The following is a 21,313-nucleotide window of genomic DNA, read 5'->3' as shown; positions in this document are numbered from 1 at the left end:
TTTCATATGCCTTTCATGGTTCATAAATTAACCATTCAAAATGAATGGAGTTTGGAGCAATGGTTTGCCAAGTCAGACTTCATGCAAAATCACAGTTCAGCTTCTTTAATTCTAGTTTGAATTGAGCCAAAATCTTTGGGGACATAAACGTATTTCCAGACAAACAGAGCTGTACTTTATGGGAGGAAGATTCCTGAACAGTGCAGATAAACTAGAAACATCGGCTATATTGTCAATGCAACTTGTTTGCTTGCATTCATTAGCAATTCCTTGATCTTTTGGCTGGAGACGAAGAAGAGCACGCTGTACTCTTGTGCAATTATTTTCTTGCTCTTGGCAAAAAGGCTTGGCTTTTAATTGGAAGTGCTATTCCTGAGGTAAGTCAGTAATTTATTTATACTCCAACAAACTTCCACATGCCTGAGAATACAGTACACACTGAATGAATTGTGTCACAAATAATGGTCAGATTTATATTGTAGTCAAACTTTTAAAGCAACTTTGTCGGACAAAGGCATGATGCAAGCAAAACTCTGGTTTTGATATTGTTATCAATAAAAAAATTGCAGCAACTTAATCTTCAGGTGGAATTGAATAGTATTGCATGGATCAAATACCTGGTTGTACTAGACTAGGCTATTTGCAAGGACCCATAATAAGATAGAGATATGTTCCCCTGCTTCCTAATGCTGGCCTAAGGTACATGGCAAATTTACTGTGTGTGCTCAGCTCTACAAATTCCCCCACAGAATATGTATATTTGCCTAGAGTTGAAGATAAGTACATAGTCCTCTCAGGTGTTCAAAGGACCTCACATTTACTATCTTCTTGTAGTTCTCAAATACACCCTCATAGGAGGAAGATAATACTTATCTCCTGCTGAGGCTAAGAGAGATGAGTTGCCTAAAGCCATCTTGTGAGTTCATGAAAGAGGAAATAATTCAAAACAAGGAATTATTGGTCTGTAGCTAAGAGCCTTATCCATTATACTTACAACACCCTGTCCACCCTCCAAGTTAAAACACCTTAAATCTTAGTAGACAGTTTGTGCTTCAACATGAGGCCTGCTAGAGAAAAACTTAATTTTTAAAAACTTGGAAGTTTGGTACATGCAACCTGTTACAGGAATCCATACATTGCAGAATCTCCTAGATTTTACTCTGTGCAACATTTAGCAGCCCCTGCCAAGGCAGCGTGAAACTGCAAGCCTGTGAGTAATTGGAAAGTCCTGATCTTGCATTGGACAGAATTCATTAATACCAAAGGACTGGATACAACATATGTAAAATAGTATTGTTTCATTGGACAAACTTCTGTGGGCAATGGAGTAGACAGGTTTCCAGTTACATGGAATTCTTCACTGTGCAAAATGGGAAAATAGTTCATCCTGTTTAGCGGCTTAGCAAGAATAATATTTTTTCAGCGTATGAATTGCAGATATAATCCCCAAAGTGTGTGCTTTGGTAGCCTTCACAGAGGCTACTGCAGAGAAAATGAGCTGAAACCTATATCACACACATCAGCTGCACCCACTACTAAGTTCTGAGGGGGAGGAAATGCATGTAAAATGTAAATATATTCTGCATTGGAAAAGGAAGGTTTGAAGGAACTTGACCATTATTTCCAGGGACCAACAGCTTATGTACTAACTTGGGAGCAGAATCAGTATGTGATCTGGAATCCAAGTTGTGGTCGTTTTTATGGACAGTATGATGCTTTCTGCCCCTTGCAGAGTGTGGGCTGCCTCATTTCCTGTGACAATGTAAGTAATTCACATCTCTCTATCTGCCATTCTTTGAATTTACGAAGCTGCCTTATCGTGAGTCAGACCATTCGATTCATTTAGGCCAGGATTGTTGACTGACAGCAGGTGCTCTGGCCAGCTGTTCAAAGAGAGCGGGGGGGGGGGGGAATTCCACTGGCTCTTCCATGAATCAAAGTTAAACAGAGGGCATCAAGTAGTACTGATTTGTGGTTAAGATGAAGAAAGTAACTAAAAAAGTTCTCTTTCAGGTTTGGTTCAATATTCAACAATATGATTCTCCACTAAGAATAAACTTTGATGTCAGCAAACCAAAATTCTGGAAACCCTTTTTTTCAAGAAGTTTACCATTTCCTGGTCTCTCCAGTGTGCAGGTATTAGGAATTTTAATTTTATAGGGCTGCATAGAAATAATATCTGCATCCTTTCATCTGTATCTGAAATTGTTTTGACCTTAAGGGAGAGAGTACAGGACAGATACGTTAAAGAACTGTAACAAAATGAGAGGTAAAACGTATTTTACTATTTTAGGAAATGCAATAATGAATTTAGCTTGCTGAAAACATTTGCATGTGGTTTGTTCCACAAACTGGATACCAGTTAAGACTGCATTTCTACCTTACTCATAAGCATGGAAAATCAGAATGTTTCAAATAGCATTGCAAAATGCTTATTATAGTATGCAGATGCTTAAGCCTAGGTTAACATTGAGATGATTTTGCAACAAGGAGATGAGGTAATATTTTGTAGTGTGGGAATCTTTCTTCTTAAGTATCCAGAGAAAAACTTCAGTTGCTATATTTCCATTGCCAACTTCTTACTATATACAGATTATTCCAGATAATCAGGGAGTTGGGAATCTCTCTCCTAAATATGGAGTCTAATGTCCATCAGAATTTGGGAACATTATCCAGCTAATGGGAGGGAGTAGAGAAACAATCTGAAGTTCAGCTTTTAGCACAGTACTGAGAATCAGAGAACTGCAAGTTGGATGAAGACAAAAAACTCTGGCTACAGGGACTCTCTGGGGTTCCTGTGTAGGTTTGTAGATTCCCTGCTTGCTGCAAGAGTGCCCACTTTAAGGTGCCTACCACAGGTACAGTTCTCCAGTATAAACGGCCTCGGTCCAGTATATTTGAAAGAGCGACTCCACCCCCATTGTTCTACCCGGACACTGAGGTCCAGCGCCGAGGGCCTTCTGGCGGTTCCCTCACTGCGAGAGGCCAAGTTACAGGGAACCAGGCAGAGGGCCTTCTCGGTAGTGGCACCCACCCTGTGGAACACCCTCCCACCAGATGTCAAAGAGAACAACAACTACCAGACCTTTAGAAGACATCGGAAGCTTTTAATGTTGGATGTATTACAGTATTTTAATATTTTTTTGGAAGCCGCCCAGAGTGGCTGGGGCAGCCCAGCCAGATGGGCAGGGTATAAATAATAAATTCTTCTTCTTCTCCTCCTCCTCCTCCTGGTCTTGTGGGTGGCAGAGTAGGTGGGTTGAAGTATCAGTGTATCCCAGTATATATTTAAAGCAAGATTGCATGTTTCACATTATGTAAATACCGAATTATACCTTACCCCTTCATATTTTGTTAGCCTGACGAACTAGTCTATCAACGGGTGGACAAGACAGCTGCCCTAGAACTGCAGAACAGGTACCCATGTCTATTGAATGTGTTTTGCAACCGCATTTAACCATGACATACATCAAATGTCAGGTGTATGGGGTTTTAAGAGGAGAGGCAGTACCTCTGGTCCTTCTGGGGTAGTTTGTCCACCTTTGGACATCAGCGAGGTCGAGGGTGGGGGGGGGGGTCTTGTTATTTGGGCAGCCCAGCACCTCCATACACACACTCGGAAGAAAAATGAATGCCAGCAATATAAAATGTCAGTTCCAATTGGATATGAAATGCTTGGTGGTTCCGATTGTGAAATTGTTTGATTCATAGTTCTTTTAAGTTCAATACTTTATAAAGGGATCTGGAAAATTCTAGTGACTTGGACTATCGTATTTTTCGCTCTATAAGACGCACTTTTCCCCTCCTAAAAAGGAGGAGGAAATGTGTGTGTGTCTTATGCAGTGAATGCAGGCTGCGCAGCTATCCCAGAAGCCAGAACAGCGAGAGGGATCTGTTCTAACTTCTGGCTTAGCCACACAAAGCCTCTCCAGGGCACGGGGAGCCTTCATCCCACTACCAGGGCACGGGGAGCCTTCATCCCACTACCCTGAAGAGGCTGCACAGCTATCCCAGAAGCCAGAACAACGATTCTTCTCGCTGTTCTGGCTTCTGGGATTCAGAATATTTTTTTATCTTGTTTTCCTCCTGGAAAAACTAGGTGCGTCTTATGGTCTGGTGCGTCTTATAGAGCGAAAAATACGGCACTTTATTATGCAGCCATTTTGGTTACCTTGCAATATATTTAGCTTGGCCCTCTCCAAGTTTGACATTCCATAACATCCTGACTTTGTTCTAACAAATAGCAGAAGAAAACGAACTTAAAACTTTTATCCCAAGCATCTAGTTTTTTAGATATAGGTTATTTTACCGGAGGAGCATTCAATAATGTAAGGCTTGGTCTTCCTCCAGTCTGAAATGATGCTTGAGAATTAGGTTTGCCACCTCGGTTTCTTACGTAAGCATGTTGTGGAGAAGTCATTGAAATACGGAATGCCTGTGGCATTTCAAATCTGGCTGTAATTGTGGAATTCTAAAGATCTCTAGTGTGCTTGTGAAGCCACAGTTGCACTGGAGCAGCAAAATTTCAAATGCAACTTTTAAAACATTTTAAAATGCAGACTTGAGAAGATACTGAAAGAAAAAATCATGGGTTGGAGGCCAAGACACTTGACACGTTGGAACAGATACTGTACCTCTACCCTTCGACACTTCTTACCTCTGCTGGAAAAAAATCAGGGCAAAGATGTAGAGGATGACCATCAGGCGGAATTACAGAAGCAACTAGGAGATTACAGGGTAATGTATAGAATAACGGCCCCTAGGGAACTGGGAGTTTAGTAACATTACTGGGATTATAGGATAGTGCTTCCCTGCCTCCCCCCTGACGTTTGTATTGGGGCTTAGCAGTAATTCACTCCATGTGAATGATGAAATCTCTCCATTCTAGCTTGTGATACAGTGAAAGCATTTTGCTGACTTATTTGATAGTCTAGAAATGTGTCTCTTACAGTACGTTTTCCAAAGCTTAACAGGTTTTTCTCGCTGGTGAGGGAGGGCATCAACCGGCCAGCAGCATGGGTGGTCCACCTGGGCAGGGGGAGCGTGCTACCTGCTATTGTACTACGATGACAAGCACAGAAGTGTAATGGTGAACAATGCTTCAATCTAAGAGAAAGCTAGCTGTCAAGATGTCCCAGTCAACAGTGGTCTTCCCTAGGGCAGGGGATGGTGGTCGGGAGGAAGGCTGTTGTTCTCCCAGTCATCTTGAGCCAAGAGATTCAATTTACCTTAAGTCAGACATGGCCAAACTTGGCCCTCCAGATGTTTTTGTGGCTACAATTCCCATCATCCCTGACCACTGGTCCTGTTAGCTAGGGATGGTGGGAGTTGTAGTCCCAAAACATCTGGAGGGCCAGGTTTGGCCATGCCTGCCTTAAGTGGAAGGGCTGGCCCATAATTGCAGAATGTATGTGGCATCATTTCATTCATCGTAACATCTACAGTGGAACCTCAGGAGACAAACGGCTCTAAACTTGAACATTTTGGCTCCCGAGTGATTGTTCCAGTTTTTGAATGATTTTCGGAAGCTGTACGTCCAGTGCAACTTCCGATTAGCTGCAGGATGCTCCTGCAACCAATCAGAAGCCACGCCTTGGAAGTCGAACGTTTTGGAAGTTTTCTTATTGGCCAACTGAGTCCAGATGTGGTATTGCGGGTAAATTGACATTTTTTTACATTTCCCCCTCTTACTTGCAGGTGTCAGGATTTCCTATCCACATGGCATTTTCAGAAGTTACACCTTTAGTGGAGGCAGTATATAGTACTGGAGTTCATAGCATTGATGTTCCAAACATAGAGTTTGCATTAGCTGTGTATGTTCATGCATACCCTAAAAACATTCTTTCAGTGTGGATTTATGTTGCTTCACTGGTTCGTAATAGGTAAGAGTTACTCAGACTTACTTTTTACTTGTAGTATTTAAATTCATTAGTATCGTCTTATGATTTTGTATTAAACTCTAGATCATTAAAATGTGCAGATTAAAATGCTGGAAGGAGTCTCTGAATTTGATCAGTTTTCTGCAATGCCCCATTAAAGTTGTATAAAACCTTTCAGCTCCAGCCACACTGGAAATCATGTGCTCAAAACCCCTGAAGCCATGCTGTGCTATGTATTCACAATTAGGCTGAGCAGCGTAGCAGGTTGTTTTCCTGTGATTAAGAATTGCCATAGCAAAGCCAGGCTGCAGAAAACACTTGCTTACTTCTGCTAAGGAAATATGTAAGATGTTTAAATTCCTCCTGACTTACTGCCATGTCTGTATGGGTTACTCACTCATCAACTTGACATGTGAAATGCTCTAGGAAGTCAAGGTAGCTATTATGTGGTTCTGGCACCTTATTTTCACTGCTCCCATATGGCAGTATCAGCACAGAAAAAGGTATCTGCCTAGTCCTGGCAGCAGTCTGAAGCAAAACAAATTCCTGGCCCTCGCCCATATCAAGGAACATCTTCATATTTTCTACCCAGGGCCTCTGATACACAAAGTGAATGCTGCTTTAGCTGGAACACAGCTAAAATGTAACAGGGCAGGCATATGATTTCTACATGCAGAAAGGTTGATAATAAGGACCATTTAAAGATGCTACACAAGAGGTGGGACCAATCTGTCTATTGGTTTAACACTGTCCGTACTGCATATACCTTTCCTGTTTATATGCTAACAATTAAAACTCAGGGTCAAGATACAAAATTAAAGAGATGGGATGAAACGTCTGTTATTGTCCTTAAATTTCATTCCAGTTGTGGCAGAAAGTTTTGCGCAAATTCATCTTCAGCTTAATGCCATACACAGTTGGAGAGCTGTAGTTCACTTGATGTGCAAACAGAGCCATTACTCATACTGCAGCAGTACAGTCTGACCGTGTCTTGTGCGGAGGTTCCATTCCTGGGGTAAAACGTCTAGGGAAAAGCGTGTATACTCAAACCACTCCCCTGGAATCATTGTGCAAGCATGCTTACATTTCCGGAGGCATGCACTGAGTAGGCCTTGCCCACCTCGCCCACCCCCCACCCCCAAATGCAGGGGACAGCTTGGATTGGCCACACACCTGGTTTGTTTTGCTCTTCTCCTGGGATGCTCTTGTGAGAGCACTGCAGAGCCCGATAAGCAAAGCAGAGAGCTTAAAAGCTTTCTGCACCCAAAAAAACTCTGCGCTAAAAGAACTTTGAAGCTGTCTTCCTTCCAGGCGTTTATGTGATTTCAACCAACCTTCAACTGTGTTAAGCCGAAATTGCACACGTTAAACACATGTAAGTTGTGGCCGTGCTGCATTAAAAAGTTTACCAACACATTTAACTTTTAAGTTGCTGGAACAATATTGTCATTTTGCAATGCAGCTGAACTTCCCCTCCATTCAAATAAGCAGATTACCAACAGCAAGTTCCTTAAAGCTGAAAATTTATTTATTTCAGTTGCTCTTACAGCAGAGAAATCACTTCTTGGAAAGTCCCTTTCAGAATTCAGCGTCTTTAATGAATTTCTATAGACAATACAGGGGGTCCTGGTTGCTATGCAACTACAGTTAAGCAAATACTTTGTGAAGCCCACAAAAAGATGTGGCAAACAGTCATTGGCTTGCTAACTTATCCAGACTCTAACAAATTCAGATGCTGATGGGAATGTTCCGTGTACTGTTCTTTAAGCTTATAACATATGAAGTCAGTGCTAAGACAAAGTATCTGTAATTCTGCAGTAAGACAATTCTGGGATCAGAAGTTATGGGAGAAATCACTACTGAACAATATATATTGTTATCCAGATGTATTTAATATTTATATTGAAGCATGAGCTTAAAAAATAATAATCTTAAGGGCTTAGCACAAAACACAAAATAAAAATATTAAGTGCCAAACGTTAGGGGGAAAGTGTCAAAAACAATCTGAGTAAGTTTCACGGCACAAAGAATTAAACCTCTCACCTTCCGAAATCAGAGTGAAACATGGTGAGAATGGTGTGACCCTACACAGTTTGCTTATAAGATTCTGAATTATGGGGCAGAAAGGACCTACAATTTGCACTTCGGAAGGGAACTGTTAACACAAGATGCGGACTGTAAGTAAAGTGCATGAAAGGAAGCCTGCTGAGCTAAGGAAGTAGACTGAAAAGGAAAGTAGTCAGGTCATTCACCAGAGCGGCAGCAGGCTCTGAAACCACACTGCAAGTTCTGGCATCCACTGGCGGTTTCGGCGTGAGGACCTGTGTAAAGACAGAACAAATGTGAAAGGAAGAAAAAGGGGTGGTAGCCATTCATAGCCTTTTTCATCAAGGGATATTTCATATTCATTCAGAGCCTCACATTGCAATTGTAACATCTTACTGATATACAACTGATTATACCACATTTAAATATACAAAATATTATTTTCACAGCAGCGCTGTGGCCTTCCAGGTGCTAGACTAGACCAGGTGCTCCTGTATGAGCTACCTATTTTACTTGGAATAAATGATAAAGCACCTAATTTTTAAAAAACCCTCCAGAATAGATGATCTGTTTCCCAAATGTATACTCGGATGAGTTCTGGCTCGAAGAGTATAATTTATTTTTTTAAAGTCCCATACCAAAGTTTTACCAAGTTTCAGCAACCATCACTTACCTTCATTTGCAAGTAATTTTAATAAACAGTGAAATTACTGCACTATTGGCAAAAGCCACATATGCATTTAAAAACAGGTGCCCTACATTATTTCAGTTACAGGACATTCATCTTAATGAATTAAAGACATGAAACTGGCCAGACCAACCCTGCTGTCTCCTTGCAGTACTCAGGGTATTTTTTATAATCAAAACTGGACAGAAAGTATGTGAGGGCGTGTTAACAAATAATAACATGTCTGAAAACAGTTAAGGGGGAAATGAACCTCTTTCATTACAGAAACCAACATTTGTTAGTACAATTCAATATTCTGGAAATACACCGAACACACACTTCTGGCTATTCATCTTGTAGGATTCATGTGAAGGGCACCTTCAAGTAACAGCAGAATACTATTATTAATTAATTAACGGCTTATATGTCAAAATGGCTTCTAAGCAGATTACAACTATAAAATAAATCCATAATTAAAATGCACATTTGTAATTAAAATGCACAACAATTTAAACAGCAACAGTTAAAATAACCAAGTCATAAGATCAGGGAAAGGCTTGCCTAAACAGATGTGTTTTTAGGATCATATGAAACAATCAGCAGTGCTTTGCCTTCTATAAGGCTGCAAGTAAAATCATTTATTTCATGTACCTGGGTTAAATAGACCAATTTTCATAAAGATATGTGTCTTTCTTTCTTTCTGCATGCCCTGTCATAAGGCCAAACTCTACAGTTTTTATACTGAAGGCAAAGTGTCCTGTTCCAGCGGCACACTTGTTTCCTGCCAAAATTTGATCTCCCAACCTGCTACTTGCTCCTTGTGCTTGTAATAAACAGCATCTCTCTGGGCAAAAGCAGCTGGAGAGGGAGGTATTCTTGGCAAGAAATGAAGGCAGTGTCTCATTTCAGACCGGGAGAGTGCAACTGGTTTTCCTCGAAAAGCAAAGTTGAGTATGCTTTTTAAAAGTGTGAGTGACATTAATCAACATGCAGTTTGGTTCTTAGATGGATACTCAGCTCCTTAATTTAAGAAGTTTGAAGGTGAAATTTACTGAGACAAAACTAGAGAAATAGCAATTCTGAATTAGGATTTTAAGAAATACATTCAAGTTAGGCTATGTATCATCATCTAATCATGACCATACTTTCCCATGTGTAAGACTAGGGGTTTTTTTTTTACTAAAAAATAATGTTAAAAGGGGCGGATAGTCTTATACACGGGGGCAATCTCCCTCCATTTTCTTAATTTTGAGTCCCTAAAAATAGGGGGTGTCTTATACACAGAAAAATACAGTATATGCTGGAAGATCAGAAAAACTATGGTTTTGTGCCCCAAACTCAGAATTAGAGAATTTCCATGATCAAGAAGAAAACTAGCCAGCTTCTGGAAGGGTTGAATGGTTTTATTTTTGTCTCAGAGAAAAATATATATCTTCCCCCACCCCAAAACACAAATCTTAACTAAAAAACCTTTGGTCATGAATGAAAGCCTAGTTGACTGAAGCATTTTTTAAGATCAACCACAAATGCTTTCACTTTTACCCAACAAATCATATTCAATGTGTTTTATCTGCTAGTTTTCCAAGTACTCTGACAGTGCACTTCTATACATGCCAACTCAGAATTAAGTTTAATTAAATGCAGTGGGATCATTTTCCAGGTAAGTAATCCCAAATCTTATATTCAAGCTACAAGTTTAGGAAAATCTGGGCAGGCAGAATTTAATTATTTGCTGCTGCAAAACAATAAACAGGGAAAAACTGAATGATCTCTTTCACCCAATCAATACCAATTCACAAGTGATAAAATGAAATCAAAAAACTAAACAGATGTTTCAAGAAATATGATCTAGAAAAACAGCAAAAAAACTTGAGTAAGAAGGATACCCTTAGAGGTATAAAATGTTTGGCTTTTAAAAAGCACTTTAAATAGGGAAAGAAACTTTTAACAAGAAAGTGACAGAAAAAAATTTGTCTCCCCATTTAAACATCATGGCAATTTAGCTAAAGGAATGAAGTTAAGGGTTGTTTTGTGAAGCTGTTACAATTCAGAGGTCAAAAGACGGAAGTATGCTTTACAGAATATTTTCTATTAAGGAATGGTTTTATCACCACTTTAGTAATAAACAGGAAATTTTAGAATGAATAAATTAAAATAAAGAAGAAATCTCCTGCACCAAACACTTTGTTGAAGTATACTATAAAAAAACTTTCTAGGAGATACTGGTTCCTGTTTTTGATACATGTAATTAAGAGTAGCATTCAATTAGTCACTCTCAACTTACAGAACACATCCATCAGGAGAGGGATTTTTTTTGGCACTTACACCTTGTCAGCAAGAATATAGGCAGGTAAGAAGGTAGTGTTACAGATATATATATATATATATTTGGAATGTTATCATTATCTCCATATTTCAAAAAAGAAAAAAGCCATTTAGCAAGCCATTTACTTTGGGAGGGGGAAATGTTAACACTTCACAGAAAAGGATGACATCTGTTTGGCAGTACCTAATTTAAAGGGTGTATTATGAAGCTCATCAGTTCAGCTAGTTAGCTTCACATTTTCACTATGAGAATGCAAAAGCCCTACACTATAGAGCTGGAATTGTTTTATTTATTTGCAAATGTTTAAACTGCTTTTCAGGCACATTGCCGTCACAAGGCAGCACACAAAGATTCACAACAGTGCACTATATAAGACCATCAGATTAAAACCATATCACATCTCTCTTCAAGTGAGCTGTAATAATAAAACACAGCAATTGGTTAACTCAGGTCAAACTATAAATAACAAAAGCTTGTTTAAAAGTCAACAATGACAGCGCGTATTGTACTATCTGGGGGTAGGGCATTCAAAAAATGTGTGACCAAGGAAGACCTGTTTCTGTCACCCGTCAAGTCTAACATCTTCCACTAAAGGGCCAGAGAGTAGTAGGGCACTAGCGGTTGGTATTATAGCTTTACAGAAATTTAAGACCTTGGAATAAGTATAGAAAAATTCTTTCAGAAGGTACTGTCACCATTAGTACTGAAACTAGGGTAAAGGGAAAGGAAGGGAAAGGGAAAGGACCCCTGACAGTTAAGTCCAGTCGCAGACGACTCTGAGGTTGCAGCACTCATCTCGCTTTACTGGCCGAGGGAGCCAGCATTTGTCCGCAGACAGTTTTTTCGGGTCATGTAGCCAGCAGGACTAAGCCACTTCTGGCGAAACCAGAGCAGCGCACGGAAAAGCTGTTTACCTTCCCACCGGAGCGCTACCTATTTATCTACTTGCACTTGACGTGCTTTCGAACTGTTAGGGGGGCAGGAGCTGGGATTGAACAACGGGAGCTCAACCCATTGCGGGGATTCGAACCACCGACTGGCAAGCCCAAGGATCAGTGATTTACACCACAGTGCCACCCACTTAACTTGAATTAATCTGTTAATTATCTTTCAACTTTCTGCGCACTACCACATTCACTAGCTAACTTCCTGTTGTATCCAACAACTTGGAGCTCGTTTATGAACTTACTTTCTAATAATGAAACAGATTTCCCAGAAGATCAAGTACATATGATGACCTCTGGTTCCAACACACATCTAAGAGAGCCACCCACCCCCCATTTTGCCATCACCTTGTTCTGCACTCTTGAGAAGAGCATCACACCCACAGCACAGCCTTATTCGTCCTTATCAAAGCAAATTTGGATATCATAGCATTATTTCTTCCCCAGCAGAATCTGCTTTTCCTTGTCTTTCCTTGTCGTAAGTGCAGCATGAGCACACACCATCCGAGAAAATAAGGGAGGTATGCAGTCAGTGTGGCGCTTTATTTATTTATACAGCAAGAAAAACAGGTAGGTGAGAAGCTGCAGCATATTTGGGCTTTCCAAAAATGAAGGGCAAGGCATAGCTGGAATTGAATACCATAGTTGCCTGGCCTAAAGGCACTGAAGGGCTTTAGCACTTATGACCTCTCCTTAAAAGTGAACAAACCCACATACCCATCCCAAAGGGAAACAAGACCCAAACAAGGAAATGTTTGTTAAGGCATGAACCATCCAGTACTTACATTTTGAGAAGAGATTTTATGTTAAGAGCTATCCATTATAGCAGTTCTTCACCATCTACTCTTAAAGATGATGCCAGCAAAATAGTTACAGTTTATTCAAACATTAGCCAAGGTGAAATATTTTTCAGTGGCTGACATTTGGTCACTTACAAACGTTAAATTAGACTTTTAGGTTGTCGGCAAGGCAAAATGTGCTGTTGTACCATGCAAGAGGAACAAAATAAAACAAAACCTGGGCAAGCCACTCTCAACAGCAGATAAGCTAACATAAGATGTTTCCAACTGAGCCAGTTAGGACAAATTAGTCTTATTTTCCTGAAACAGCCAAACAGCATAATCTTTTGGGAGGTAATAAACTGTGCAATGAGGATTTGTTGTTGTTGTTACTGAAAGGGTTGGTGTAAGTCTGCTCCTTAGGCTAATTTCAACTGGCCCCAAACTCCTTTTATTCATTAATTAATAATAATAATAATAAATTTTATTTATACCCCGCCCTCCCCAACCAAGACTGGGCTCAGGGCGGCTAACATCAGGTATAAAAACAGGATTAAAATACAACCTAAAATGCAGCCTCCAATAGCTACCTTAAGACAAACCATTCATGCATCCACTGTTCACTAAGGACAAATTATTAAAAAAAGAGAACTCCATTTATGCTGGGAGAAACTTCAAAGAGGAGCACAAAGCTAACACAACTGGAAGAGATACGGATACAGCCTTGTGAAACGTTCAGAAGTAATAGGATGATTCAGAGTTTGTCCCAATAATCTTATCTGAGGCAGACCTGGGAGGGGGAAATTACCGTATTTTTCGCTCTATAAGACGCACCAGACCACAAGACACACCTAGTTTTGGGAGGAGGAAAACAAGAAAAAAATATTCTGCATCTCAGAAGCCAGAACAGCAAGAGGGATCGCTGCACAGTGAAAGCAGCAATCCCTCTTGCTGTTCTGGCTTCTGGGATAGCTGCGCAGCCTGAATTCACTCCATAAGACGCACACACATTTCCCCTTACTTTTTAGGAGGGAAAAAGTGAGTCTTATAGAGCAAAAAATACGGTACGTTGCGGTCTACTAGCTTGAGAGTTGTCTTATGTCAATATCTAATCCAGTATCACAGCTCCTCTTCTGTGAAACAAATCAGTCAAAGTACCTGTGCCAACAAGATTCCCACAGAACACGGAGGTCTAGGCTAGGCTTAATAGGATTTCAACCTTGTACACTACCATGACTTTTGTCATATTAAAACAAAGGCATTTCAATAGTTAGGAAGTTAGCAGCAAATGTTAAACGGAATCAATCCATTTTCAAGAGCTCAAGATCCGTGTTAGAAACTGAGATATGAAAGCTAGGAGCTAAATGGCACCTTAATCCAAGTTACGGGTGCAACAACAGAATGTCTAGGTGTGCTTTCCTATAACAAGAATCCAAAGCTGAAAATGAATGAAATGCAGCTGAAATACTATGTTCATTTTTCACAAGGTCTAGTCATTCCCCTGCCCACTCCCCTAATACTCTTAAGAGGGTCTCTTCTCCAGTCTTCAGGGAGTAGCTGGAAGTGGGGAGGCAGAAAAAGGTCCTCCTTGCCTTCCACTCTGCAGTTTTAATCTGAAATCTTAGGCGCAGTACTGTGCCCAGAGCTTGGAAACTGCTCACACTAATGATATTCCCTGTCACAAAATGCGCCTAGAACAATGGGAGTTTTGAACACTGCTCAAGATACACAACACTCCATATTAACATAATTCTTTCAATTGATTCAAACTTTTTCAATCCTAATGTAATCTCTTCATATCAAAATGAGAGCTATCAAGAGGTGGAGCCAGTTACTTCACTGAAATGGGATTTTAAATGATCCACCACAAGTATGCTTCCCTGTTCTATGTCTAGAATGGTATCAATCAATCAATCAATCAATCTTAAGACCAGACAGCAAAGTTAACAACAGCAACATATGCCACAACCGCATAAAGAAGCAGATGTAATTAAGAATTCCCTATAAACTTATTTACATTAAAAATAACACTCCTTCAGCTAAAATCTGTATTCCAGAGATCATAATCAGTACTCATTCCCTGGCTATCACTGTCACCATTGCCTGTCTTGTCCTCGATGCTATAAAACAGAATTTCGCAACAGGCCTGATGATAGCCAAATCTTCATCAGCAAAAGGGTATTTAACTTACGTTTCCTCTGAACCGCCAGATAATTTCCTCAGTAATGGTAAAATTAGCTCTCTTCAGCTAACACGGTACAACGGGCAGTATAGAAGAACTTGTAATATTTAAATCTATGCCTTCATAGACACATTAAACTTTTAACAATGAAAGGCTAACGCAACTCAGAGGACCTACAACTACAGAAAGGAAGTGGCTTCAAATTCTGAACATTCCAAGGGTTAAATATAAATGCTTTTAAAAGGTACTTTATTCAAAAGACATTACCGTTAATGTTATCACAGTAGTAAAAGTGTTCATGATTCAGAGAAGGGCATACAGACACCAAATCCTGCAGGCCTGCACCGGTTACAGTCAGACAACCGGAGAGATTGAGGTGTTCTAGGTGAGGGAGCCCACCTCCCAGAGTCAGCATCCTAGTGTGGAAAATAAAGGCACATTAAGACCATGCCAGGAACCAAACAGGTAGCAGGAGAATTCTGCTTCTTTAGCAAGATGATATATATACATTTGAACCACTCAGGTCTTTTGATATTTGAGCATTTCTTTCCTCGACCTTCATTATAGCAGCCATAAAGTTCATTAAACACTACCCTGCTTCATGCAAAATGAATTCAAGACTGCCACTATTAGTGTAGGGCCCTGCTGGAATATATGGTTTGTTCAGACTTAAACAAAACTTTCTAAGAATTAGACACCTACTTTGCTCACCCAGCCCTACCATAGATAATACAGTGGATGAAATGCAAGGAACAGAGATGGGCAATGGAGTAAAGTAGGGATACTACAGTCATATAGGATCCCGTTTGACTTTTGTCTGTAACCAAGCTTAGAGGAAAGCAGAGATTCCATAGTAGTGACAGGTAAATAAGCAAACAAATCAGAGTTAGATCACACACAAAAATTGACCATGGTAATAACAAAAAAGGAACAACCTGGCATCAAGAAACTTGATGAGGCTTGAAGTGCATGAGAGTAGACAGCAGTTATTAAGAGACAGGGGTGAGGCAGCGGATGTCTTCCTATGCCAATCTAGAAAGCCTATTCAAGGTAAATGAACCAATGCTCCCTTCTCAAGTTAGCTTTTGCACATACTCTAAGTGGATGTCTCCCATGCTATGTCACATCTAACTGTGAATCCCAGCAGAACGAATGTAGCTGTCTAAACTGGTGGCAAGATGTTCTAGAACAGGGGTAGGCAACCTAAGGTCCGGGGGCCAGATGTGGCCTATTCGCCTTCTAAATCCAGCCTGCGGACGGTCTGGGAATCAGCATGTTTTTACATGAATAGAATGTGTCCTTTTGTTTTAAATGCATCTCTGGATTATTTGTGGGGTACAATAATTCATTCATATCTTTTTTTCAAAATATAGTCCGGCCCATCACATGGTCTGAGAGACAGTGGAAAAGGTTGCTGACCCCTGTTCTAGAAAACCCTTCTTTGGAAGACCGCTTGAGTTTACGTGTGTAGTTCTAACTTGTAATGTCTGGTGAATGTTGACGCACACATCCATCCCAAAGGCTATTTCACTTTCCAAGCCAGAAACTGGTTTCATGTATTATAGAAGATGGTAGTCATGGGAACTCCAGTGGGAGCACATATCAGCAACATGATAATGCCCAGATCCAGTTGAGATGGAAGAGCAGTTAAAGTCATCCTTGAGTTGTAGGGAGAGATTAGCACCCAGTGTTTGGTTGGGAGCTTTCTTCTCAATGACAAGCATGTTTTCTTTTATTGTCTTCAGATATACCTGGGGGGGGGGGGGGCAAGGAGACACCAGAAGGGGGAAAGTGTATGGTTGGGGTTTTTTTTTAGAAAATAAAGCTCCGCTCCCCACCCCGGATTTTGGAAGAGAAAACTTTACAGAGGATTGTAGTCTAAGAGACAGAAAAATTCAGAAAAGAGAAATGTGAACTCAAAGGCAGGGAGGAGAGGAATAATCACATCTGCTTTGGGCAAAGCACTTCTCCACCTCCAATCGTCAATGCATTACTACCAGATTCAGTGGCTAAGTAATGATGAGATAACAATATGATTTTGTGTTGTTTGTTTTTTAAATGGCATTAATGGATTTTGGCAGGGGTTTTAAAGAGGCTACATACCTGAGACCGTGGTCTGTTATCTGGTAACATCCTGACAGACTGAGGAACTGAAGAACTCGCGCTGTCTCATGGTCTGATTTTGCACTCCTGAAGTATGCAAAGTCTTTCCCCTCTGACTGTTTACTAGTCCTTGGTGCATGTTTAGATAGTGCAGAGGATCCTGGGAGTGCCTGAATAGTTCTTAAAGCTGTCCCAGCACAACAGAAAGAGTGACCGCAGTAGGTCAAGGCAGTAGGAGCACAGTGCTGCTGCCAGCAAATACTAGTCCTTAGTCCAAAAATGTCTTTGCTGCAGCATGTTGCAGAACAAGTGAAATTTGATGAAGGTTCTACCACACAAACTCCTTCAATATTTCTGTGTTTCCACTCAGCAGCATCTTCAATATCTGCCAGATCTTCCGCATCTAACATCCAGATATAGGCAGAGTTAAAGCTCTCTGATCTGACAGGTGCAATCCAATGGCTTTCATTTCCTTCTCCTTTAATCAAATTTTCATTTGCAATATCATGCAAACTACAATTCTTTTTGCTGGCCTGCATGGCAATGTCTTTGTTTTTCCACACAGTTTTTCCATTCCTGTTTTGACAACTTTTCAGAGATCCTGCTTCGTTGGGTGACAAAACTCCCAAGGCTCTGGAAATCTTTTTTACAGCCACATCTGTGATTCTCTCACATCCAGAGAGATCAAGATGCCGGAGATTCTGGCAGCAACCAACCCAAGACCAGCTGAAACAAATATTAACATATTTGTTAACCAATATTTCGTTATTGTCCCAACCAGCATATTCAAGCTATTGCAGATAAAGTAGTCATATTCGGATCAATGAATGTTCAACTCTAAATGCATAAAATACTAAAAGAAATCAGTTAAGGATTAATAGCAACTATGCCATGCATACCCAACAAACTAGCTTTTCCCTTCTGAAAAGGGCATATAACTCTCCCTTGTAATGCATGACAGGAGTCAGGAAGTACAATTCATAGATTCTACGACATACTATTGTCCCTCAACATAGTTCAGGTGACCTTCCAGATGTTGCTGAACCACAACTCCCGTGATCATTCCTTGCCATTGGGTATGCTAGCAGCCAAGAGCAATAATATTTACTGTATTTTTTGCTCTATAAGACTCACTTTTCCCCTCCTAAAAGGGGAAATGTGTGTGCGTCTTATCGAGCGAATGCAGGCTGCGCAGCTATACCAGAAGCCAGAACAGCAAGAGGGATTGCTGCTTTCGCTGCACAGTGATCCCTCTTGCTGTTCTGGCTTCTGAGATTCAGAATATTTTTTTTCTTGTTTTCCTCCTCCAAAAACTAGGTGCGTCTTGTGGTCTGGTGCGTCTTATAGAGTGAAAAATACAGTAAGTCCAACAATACTTGGAGGGGCAGACGTTGCTTTAAATTATCTGACTGCTGTATTGTAGGACAGGTCAAAGGGTATGAAAACAAGGTTGTGACTCCTGGCACTGCGTGTTGCCACTGTTGTGTTGACTATCTGGCTGCACTGAGAATAAGCAATATAATGCTCCCTCCAACCCTTTCCCCTCCTTTCATGCACAAGAAAGGAAGATTGTGTCCAGTTCTGGATACCACAGTTTAAGAGGAAAATTGACGAGTGGGATATGTACAGAGGAGGGTGACCAAGAAGATAAAGGGTCTGGAAGCCAAGCCTTAGGTGGAACAGTTGAGGGAGTTGGGAATGTTTAGTCTGGATAAAGAGTCTGAGGGGAGATATGGTAGCCATCTTCAAATATCTCAAGGCCTGTCACATGGAAGAGTTTGCTTTCTCCTATTCTGGAGGATAGGATCCGAACCAATGGCTTCAAGTTACAAGAAAGCAGATTCTGACTCAACATCAGGAAAAACTTTCTGATGTTAAGAGCTGTTTGACAGTGGAATCAACTCCCTCGGGAGATTATGGACTCTCCTTTATTAGAGATTTTAAAGCAGATTGACTGAGCAGACATGGACTTGCAACGCTCTGCACTGTCAATAGTTTGTACAGATAATAAAGCCTGGAAAAGACAGGTTGGAGTCTTGCCTGTTTGCTCCTGAGCAACCACATCAGCACCTGACACAGATGTTGGATGGTCCACTGGCCCTGGTGCTTCAAGTTGAGATGCCTGCATTGCTGGGGGTTGGACTAGATGGCCCTCAGGCCATGGTCCCTTCCAATTCTACAATAAGCTTCCATTACTGGTTTGTCGTCTGCTTCCAGCAAAATAGCAAACCACAAACAGGAGCCTCTGATCTCCTCCCCTCATGAATAGAGGCAAAAAAGAAGAGTGTGCATATATCCATGGCTTGTGTCTGTTCACTACCATGCCAAACCATGAGTTAGTGTTGCATTTGAATAGGATCTCTCTCTTTCTAAGACAGGCAGGCAGGAAACCACCCAGCTCAGTCCAAGCTTTGCTACCAACAGAATGTCAGCTGCTGCTTGTGTGTGCATGCTACACTAAACCTTCTTTAAGAATCAAAGCACTGATAGCTAAATGAACCAAATAGTGTGGCCACACAATCATTCTCCATCATTTGCCAGGTCAAATGCAAAGGAAAAGACTGAAGGGGGTACCTCCCTACAGAAACAGAGTGAACAGTCTGCTTTTAGCAAGGAAAAGATGTCCCAGCCTATCAGCCATGCCGGAAACACTGGAGGGAAATAACAGGGAAGCCCTATTCTGTTTATATAAGCCTGGTACAGACCTGGACAATGCAGAAAACAAAACATTTTAACTAAGTTTTCCACATTCATGGATCACTATGGTTTAATAAACATTATTATTAGCTAAGAGTGTCAGACTAGATCCTGGGAGACCAAAGTTCACATCCCCACTCAGCAATGAAGCAGACAGGGTGGCCTTGGGCTGGTCACTATCACTCAGCCTAACCTGCTTACAGGCTTATGTGAAGATGAAATGGGGAGAGGAAGACCCATGAGCGCCACCTTCAGCTTCTATCTAATAGCAAACTGCAATTCTTGCAGCACTGGGATTTCTGTTTTAAACCGTTTTGCTGTGTGCAGTTTTAGACTATGTGGACAGTTTTTTCTTTTACCTACTCCTCCCATTTGCCAGGATGCAAGATACATTATCTTTCCCACACAGACAGTATAACAAAGTCATCCATCAAAATGAATTTGTGCTAAAAAGCACATTTGCTTTTATTGTCTCAGTTTCAGCTTTAACACACATATTAGTCTGTGGTTATTATCAGAAGGTTGTAGCATTCTCAAGAGGTGATCCCACACCTTTCCAGTGCAATGTAAATCCCATATGATTATAGAAAATCAATTATTATTAATAATGTGTTGGGTATGCCTAAGTATTGCTGGTCTGTTCTGCAGAAACAATGTGCCGCAGAAGCAAAAGGCTTACACTTTATCAGAGACAGGAGCAATGGAATGTAGAGTCTTAGACAGAATAATAACCCTTGTCTAACTCTTTTTCCTCATTCTGCAGGTAGTGTATGATACGTAACAACTTCCAAAACTAACATTTCTCCCTGCCAAAAACAGCCCACATAATCAAGGCTCTAGTAATTACTATACTGTTGGTAATTTACCAATGGCAAAGTAAGCAACAGGCACCCCAAAGGATTACCAACCTTTCAAATGCAGAATCAGAAATATCAGTTTGAGTGAGATCAAGATGCTCCAAGTTAGGACAGAGTTCTAAGATCTGTCTGACCTAGGTTTAAAAGAAAATGGAGTATCAGTTTATGGTTGCAATAAAAATTGTGTCAGAGATTATATTGCTGTCTTTATACTGTTAATCCACCTTGAGAACAGAGCAGGCAGAAAAGCAACAAAGAGATTGTTTTATTGAAAAACACCCACTTAAACACCCTTATTATTCTTTACAGATTCCCCAGATGTATTCATTATGTATACTGTACCATTTTGTTAGATATGGCTGAGCTGTATGCAAGCACAATTGTTTTCACTGAGGTGCCTACACGTGGGAGAACATTATGAATTAAGCCCTGAAGAAAGTCCTTTTCTTTTTGAATAATGCTGATAGCCAAGGATTCTTCTGAATTTTCTTCTATAAAAGGGATCAAAGGACAAATTTAAGAATAAAAAATGGACATATATACAAAGTATGCAAATATATTAATTTTAAAAGCATCTATATATCAAAAGCTAATTAGTATAATAAAAGCTGCAGCCTCAGTACTTTAGTCAAAAGGACAAATTCCAGATGCAGAGCATCTCCCTGCATGTTTTGCCAACCACCACAAGAGGTCAGCCTTCAGAGCAATGAAAGTTACCGTAGTTATCTAGGTGTCAACAGTCTTAATCTGACACTGAGCAAAAGTAGTTTTCTATCCTGAAACTAATTTACCATATACAGGTGAAACTCAAAAAATTAGAATATCGTGGAAAA

At 40.5% G+C, this 21,313-nt stretch overlaps 2 protein-coding genes across 4 annotated transcripts in view; one reads left to right on the top strand and one right to left on the bottom strand.

The window, feature by feature from the left end:
- The window catches only part of CC2D2A (coiled-coil and C2 domain containing 2A), a 55,748-nt gene extending 48,150 nt beyond the window's left edge, over nucleotides 1-7,598 (top strand). The window contains exons 31-37 of one of the 2 annotated variants that reach the window (XM_083398936.1): nucleotides 264-377; nucleotides 1,628-1,762; nucleotides 2,014-2,136; nucleotides 3,359-3,417; nucleotides 4,560-4,737; nucleotides 5,698-5,882; nucleotides 7,191-7,598. In XM_083398936.1, coding sequence (XP_083255062.1) covers nucleotides 264-377; nucleotides 1,628-1,762; nucleotides 2,014-2,136; nucleotides 3,359-3,417; nucleotides 4,560-4,737; nucleotides 5,698-5,882; nucleotides 7,191-7,248 — 852 coding nt within the window. In that variant the 3' untranslated portion in view covers nucleotides 7,249-7,598. Of the gene's footprint in view, nucleotides 1-263; nucleotides 378-1,627; nucleotides 1,763-2,013; nucleotides 2,137-3,358; nucleotides 3,418-4,559; nucleotides 4,738-5,697; nucleotides 6,000-7,190 lie in introns of those variants that run through there. The other variant, XM_083398937.1, reaches the window with a different exon arrangement.
- The window catches only part of FBXL5 (F-box and leucine rich repeat protein 5), a 27,887-nt gene continuing 13,959 nt past the window's right edge, over nucleotides 7,386-21,313 (bottom strand). For both annotated transcript variants that reach the window (XM_083399001.1, XM_083399000.1), the window contains exons 7-11: nucleotides 20,823-20,971; nucleotides 20,532-20,614; nucleotides 16,927-17,652; nucleotides 15,091-15,239; nucleotides 7,386-8,200 (exon numbers count right to left, since the gene is read on the bottom strand). In XM_083399001.1, the coding sequence (XP_083255127.1) occupies nucleotides 8,124-8,200; nucleotides 15,091-15,239; nucleotides 16,927-17,652; nucleotides 20,532-20,614; nucleotides 20,823-20,971 (1,184 nt within the window). In that variant the 3' untranslated portion in view covers nucleotides 7,386-8,123. The remainder of the gene's footprint in view (nucleotides 8,201-15,090; nucleotides 15,240-16,926; nucleotides 17,653-20,531; nucleotides 20,615-20,822; nucleotides 20,972-21,313) is intronic.

Source organism: Podarcis tiliguerta (genome assembly GCF_965153285.1).
Source record: "Podarcis tiliguerta genome assembly, chromosome: 9".
Taxonomy (NCBI): Eukaryota; Metazoa; Chordata; class Lepidosauria; order Squamata; family Lacertidae; genus Podarcis; species Podarcis tiliguerta.
The sequence above is the reverse complement of the archived record's forward strand: the minus strand, read 5'-3'. Positions and strand labels throughout refer to the sequence as shown.